This window comes from Drosophila subobscura, chromosome E, assembly GCF_008121235.1.
Source record: "Drosophila subobscura isolate 14011-0131.10 chromosome E, UCBerk_Dsub_1.0, whole genome shotgun sequence".
NCBI lineage: Eukaryota > Metazoa > Arthropoda > Insecta > Diptera > Drosophilidae > Drosophila > Drosophila subobscura.
This window is the reverse complement of record NC_048531.1, coordinates 13,786,025-13,791,616: the sequence shown is the minus strand read 5'-3', so window position 1 is coordinate 13,791,616 and position 5,592 is coordinate 13,786,025. Positions and strand designations below refer to the sequence as shown.

At 40.7% G+C, this 5,592-nt stretch overlaps 2 protein-coding genes across 2 annotated transcripts; both read left to right on the top strand.

The window, feature by feature from the left end:
• The first annotated feature begins 1,982 nt into the window (after positions 1–1,982).
• LOC117889744 lies at positions 1,983–2,839 on the top strand. The gene is made up of 3 exons (XM_034794183.1): positions 1,983–1,988; positions 2,303–2,620; positions 2,675–2,839. The coding sequence occupies exons 1-3, from the start codon at positions 1,983–1,985 to the stop codon at positions 2,837–2,839; spliced, it is 489 nt and encodes a 162-aa protein (XP_034650074.1).
• Positions 2,840–3,291: 452 nt separating this feature from the next.
• Positions 3,292–3,946, top strand: LOC117889741. The gene is made up of 3 exons (XM_034794164.1): positions 3,292–3,357; positions 3,410–3,727; positions 3,782–3,946. Exons 1-3 carry the CDS (start codon positions 3,292–3,294, stop codon positions 3,944–3,946), a joined length of 549 nt encoding a protein of 182 aa, XP_034650055.1.
• The last annotated feature ends 1,646 nt before the right edge of the window (positions 3,947–5,592 follow it).

Below are 5,592 nucleotides of genomic sequence, written 5' to 3'. Positions count from 1 at the left end.
AATAACGAATATAACGTGCCAGTTGGCCGGTATCAAGAATTTATACGGTGTATATGCCGTTCGTGAGCAAAGAGAGAGCTTTCTAGCTTAAGAGAGCTTCGTGCGCTTCAAATGTAGGTACTACCGCAAGCAGAGAGATAAAATAAGAGCTTTTCGTGTCAAGTGCTACCTTTAAGAGCACCCTCTTAAGAGAGATTGCTGTTGCTAACATTTCTTATTGGCATGTGGACGTGCATGTGCGCTTTTCATTCAGGTACTGTACACTGCTCTTCTCTCTTTCCTTATTCCAGCTGTTGCTTTGTTGTTATTCCGGCTTTTGTTATCAGATTTTGTTGCGTTTCTTTGTCTCTCTGCGCATGTGCAACTCTCTCAATGCAGCAGCTGTTTCCCTTTTCCTTTGTCTCGTTTTCCATACATATGTATGTACATATATGTATGTATGTATGTATGTGTTTGTTTTGCGACCTGCACAATGCAAAGACAAATGGATTAGCCTTGTCGGAATTGGTGACTGTGGAGTGGGATGAAATGGATAAGGGAGTGAGAGTTGGATCTTGGTATTCATTGCATGTATACATACATACATACATTCGTATATAAGTACATATGTATGTTGAATATATGTTATATATGTACATATGTACTTATCAATCTGAAAGGTTACCTTCTGCTTGTTGAATGTTTTTCCGAAGCCGTTGGAATGTTACAGACACATTGCAACTGACCAACATGATACTTAGTATGTAAAGATGCGCACATTATGTATGTATGTACATACATATGTACAGCGATGTACTGCAAGCCAGAAAAATTCACACACCCGACAGGTGACACAGACAGGCGAGGGCGCACATGCTTATAGGTACTGGCCACACACTTGCATTGTATTTTAAGGTCACGTTTCCCGCAAATCCCCCAGCAATATCGAAGCATGGTCTAGAAATGACTTTGAGGGCAAATGAGTGTCCATTTGGGGTTTCATTTTCAGTTTACATGTGTACATAAAATCAATATCACTGCAATGCCCATCGGCAAATGGCAATAGACAATGATTGAGTGGCGCAACTGATGGGCGGGGCTTCGCTTGGGCTGGTTTAGTGTCCGCCCAAGCATCGATATTTCATTTGTATAAACTTTGCCACAAAATATGCAAATAGAGAAGCCCCTCTCCAGGGCTTCAGCTGCATAATGCAGCCAACACATTTGACACACATCTAATTAGGGTTTCTGGAAATCACACGGACAGCAGTCCAAATAACATGACAGTTTTGTTAATTAATTGAGCAAAAACATGACTTTTAGGAGCATTTCAGAGAATTAGAATTTATTTTTGGAAGCCAAAACTGATCTACCATTACGCTGCTTTTAATACGTTGCACGGCAACGGACATGTGGAATAATTAGCACTGAAATGAAGTGGTTAAATCATTTGTAATTACTTTTCGTTTTATTTACATATAGGCCCATTAAATATTGTGACATTCCATGTATTGATGGGCAACGCCGTTAGATAAACAGATCAATGCGATGGCCATGGTCTATCCTCTTTCCAACAGTCGGCTAATACTCGTTTTTAGTTTTGCATTTAGTTCCCATTCCTAGATCAGTCGTTTGAGAACAATGCAGTCCAAACTAATATTCGGTGCGCTCCTCGGAATATTCCTAACTTTAACCATCGATTATAACGTAAATATATCCTTTATCTTTTTGCAAAATATGTCCTGACTTTTTATTCTCATCAGGATGTGTGAAAGTTACAACCAGTCCTTGTTCGTGTTCGCTTACTGTCGTCTGAAGGCCATCAGTCGGAGCAAAGTGGTCTTCAATATGAGTGGAACTTTGCTCCATCCGTCCAAGGATATATCCATTCGTAGTAGAATTTTTAAAAGGGGAAATGGCTACAAACCCTGGCTCTACGACATTAACTTTGATGCCTGTCTGTACAAAATACTGAAACATTTGTCGAAAATGTGCCTTAAAATATGAGAGTAATTAGCTCAAAAATAAAGAAGGAGAATCAGCTTTAATTCCTTTTCATTTTTTATATAACATTAATAAAGTCATTAAACATTGTGAACAGATAAAGCTGCTGTTGACGAGGCAAATCGTTTGAACGTACATTTTTATTTTCTATATTGAAATCCAGTCAATATTCGAAGACAGAGCAATGCAGTCCAGGCTTATATTCGGATTTTTCTTTGGAATATTCCTAACTTCAACACTCGATTATAACGTACGTACATGAATAGATCGCCTAATTGTGTCGCGAAATATATCCTGACCAAATCGAACTTCACATCAGGATGCAGTAGTTTTTAAATTTACAAATTTCGTCTGCGAGAGTTACAACCAGTCCTGGTTCGTGTTCCACAACTGTCGTTTGAAGGCCGTCAGTCGGAACAGAGTAATCCTCAATATGAACGGAACGGTTCTACATCCAGCCAAGGATATATCCATTCATGGCAGAATTTTTAAAAGGGCAAATGGCTACAAGCCCTGGCTCGTTGACATTAGCTTTGATGCCTGTCTGTATTTCCGGAAGCGCAATCAACCCATTGTCAATCTAGTCTATGGGTTGTTTAGAGAGTTTACCAACATTAACCATACATGTCCGTATGTGGTGAGCTACTCGAATATGTTCTATATCCAAAGAGTTTTCATATTTCGTATGCAGGGTCCGCAAATCATCAAGGATTTTTATCTGAAACCTGAACTGTTGCGTCTGCCCATTCCGACGGGGGATTATATGTGTACGATTCAGTGGTACTTCGATAAAAAGCCACAGTTCGATACGAATGTTAGTTTTACATTCGTGGAGGATCTGATGAACAGAAGCTAAAACAAACGATTATGGATGTGAGGCGCTTCGTACGCGGCACATCTTTTATACCCGGTATGATGCACATGCACATACATTTAAATGCTTAATTTAACGACTTTCAGATCATTTTATTAGTGTCATCTGTTAAGCCGTTTTGGATCTGGCTCACTCCGCTACATATGTAGGTACATTTGGCAAAAACGTGCCTGGAAATATGGGAATAATTAGCACTGAAACAAAATGGTTTAATAATTTATATTTATTATTATTTGTCCATAAAAGGAATAATGCGATTCCAATGCAATTATTTTTGTTTAAATACTGGAATAGAATCACGATTGGCGGTTAGATGAACGGATAGACGACGAGATGGGATGGTCATGGTCTAACTCTAACTCTAACTGGTCTACAGATGTCTGTAGTTTTCATTGGGAGTTAGTTCCCATTCGTTGATCTCTCGTTTGAAAGCAATGCGGTCTAGGCTAATGTTCGGTGTTCTACTCGGGATATTCCTGGCTTCAAAATTGGATTTCAATGTTTGTAAACTTGTTGTGAAATATGTGCTAATTTAATAAGATTTCCCATCAGGATGCGGTCGTTTTCAAGTTTACAAACTTCGTCTGCGAGACTTACAACCAGTCCTGGTTCGTGTTCCACAACTGTCGCTTGAAGGCTGTCAGTCGAAGCAAAGTTATCCTCAATATGAATGGAACGATATTTCATCCGGCCCACGATATATCCATTCATGGCAGAATTTTTAAAAGGGCAAATGGCTACAAGCCCTGGCTCATTGACATTCACTTCGATGCCTGTCTGTATATCCGAAAGCGCAATCAACCCGTTGTCAATCTAGTCTATGGGTTGTTTAGAGAGTTTTCCAACATTAATCACTCGTGTCCGTATGTGGTAAGAAGCTGAAATACTTTCTATATCCAAGGAGCTTTGAGATCGCCTTTGCAGGGTCCACAAATCCTCAAGGATTTTTATCTGAAACCTGAGCTTTTGCGCCTGCCCATTCCGACAGGGGATTACATGCTGACGCTTCAGTGGTACTTCGATAAGAAGCTACAATTTGATACGAATGTCAGTTTCACGTTCGTGGAGGATCTGATAAACAGAAATTAAACCAACAAATTGTTTGTTCAAAGCAATAAAAAAGCAAAGCAAGCTTAACGACTCTCCGTAAACGGCTCTAGAATCATATTTGAAGCGGCAACCGTTTGGGCTGCACTTAAGCGCCAGACGAAAGCTGTTTTTAATTTAGCGGTAAAACAAACCAATGAAAGCTCCAGAGAAGAAGCTTTGCTTTCGGTGTCTGCTATGCTATGTAGAATGTAATAAATAAAATGTTGTTCTGGGGTAAAGCAACAGAATGGACAGCAGCGAATAATTTGAACTATATTTATCATTTCTTATAAATTAAGTTTATTATACCCGGTACTCGAAGAGTAAATAGGGTATATTGTATTTGTGCACAAAGTGAATGTATGTAACGCACAGAAGGAAACGTTTCCGACCCCATAAAGTATATATATTCTTGATCAGCATCAATAGCCGAGTCGATTGAGCCATGTCTGTCTGTCCGTCTGTCCGTCTTGTTTGTCGGCTAGTTCTCAGAGACTATAAGAGCTAGAGCCACCAAATTTTGGCACCAGACTGCTGTATGCTCACACTGAAACCAGTGTATTTCAAAAATGAGCCACGCCTCTTTCCGCCTCCGAAAAAGGGCGAAAACCTCCCAAATCTACAATTTTGAAGATAACAGAAAACTAAAAAATTCCGTAGGGAATGACCATATCTATCAGATCACCAAATTGGGATCCGATTGGATAATTATTATAGCCACAATGAAGAAATTAATTTTCAGTGGCCAAACCCACCCTGTCCCGCAGCTTATAGCAGCACACTCTGCTTCGCGCAGTTTATGGCCTCTGCCCCTGACACTTCTCTGCCGCTGCCTCTGCCGCTGCCTCTGCCGCTGCCTCTGACTCTGCCGCGACTCTGCCCTGACTCTGCAGTGTGTGTTTCTAGGGGAGGGTGGCGAGCTAAAGGAGCGTGTTGGCGTGAGTAGTGTTGTTGATGTAGATGACAGATGAAGAAAAAATGTAAAATTTGACAAATAACCGCTAAGTTGCAGATGTAGTACTGAGTGCCGGGTATAAAAGTTGTGACGCGTAAGAAGCGTCTCACACGTCCCTTCTCGTTTTTGAAATTATCTCGAGCTTATATTGTAATTGGCAATGTTTACATTTGTTAGTCCAGTCGCAGGGATATTTATTGGATCAATAACAACACCTAACGATGCGATAGGAAAATCTACCACTTAACATGTACAATATAATGATCCAGGGGATCGGATCATGAATCGCGATCATGAATATGCAGATGGACTTTGAGCACAACCAAAAAAAAAGCACTCGAGAGGCTTGTGGGTGGAATGATTTATGAAACTTTTGGGTGCTACGATTGTGAGTAGCTTGGTACATGCTTGGGCATGCGAATACAAGTCAGCTGATGACCATTACTCATACTGGATGGAGACGAAGACCGAGACGAAGACAAACAAACAGTGGCGATGGTGGGTGACCTCGTTCTGATAAGAGAGATTCGATTGATTCGATGGAGCAGGAGCAGGCGCTTCGCCGGAGCGGCATTTTGTAAACATTTATAATTATAGTCGAGCCCAACGAGCAATCTTCAATCGGCTCTTTGTGGCTGTGGCTGTGGCTGACTCTATAAATAACTGAGCAGCAGTTTCCTCGTATGTCTGG

Bases quoted from the DNA above. Each gene is read 5' to 3' on its own strand.
- LOC117889744 (XM_034794183.1), top strand. The intron at 2,621-2,674 runs GTGAGCTACTCG...TTTCGTATGCAG, and splicing joins ACCATACATGTCCGTATGTG to GGTCCGCAAATCATCAAGGA.
- LOC117889741 (XM_034794164.1), top strand. From the start codon at position 3,292: ATGCGGTCTAGGCTAATGTTCGGTGTTCTACTCGGGATATTCCTGGCT. The intron at 3,358-3,409 runs GTTTGTAAACTT...ATTTCCCATCAG, and splicing joins CTTCAAAATTGGATTTCAAT to GATGCGGTCGTTTTCAAGTT. The intron at 3,728-3,781 runs GTAAGAAGCTGA...TCGCCTTTGCAG, and splicing joins ATCACTCGTGTCCGTATGTG to GGTCCACAAATCCTCAAGGA.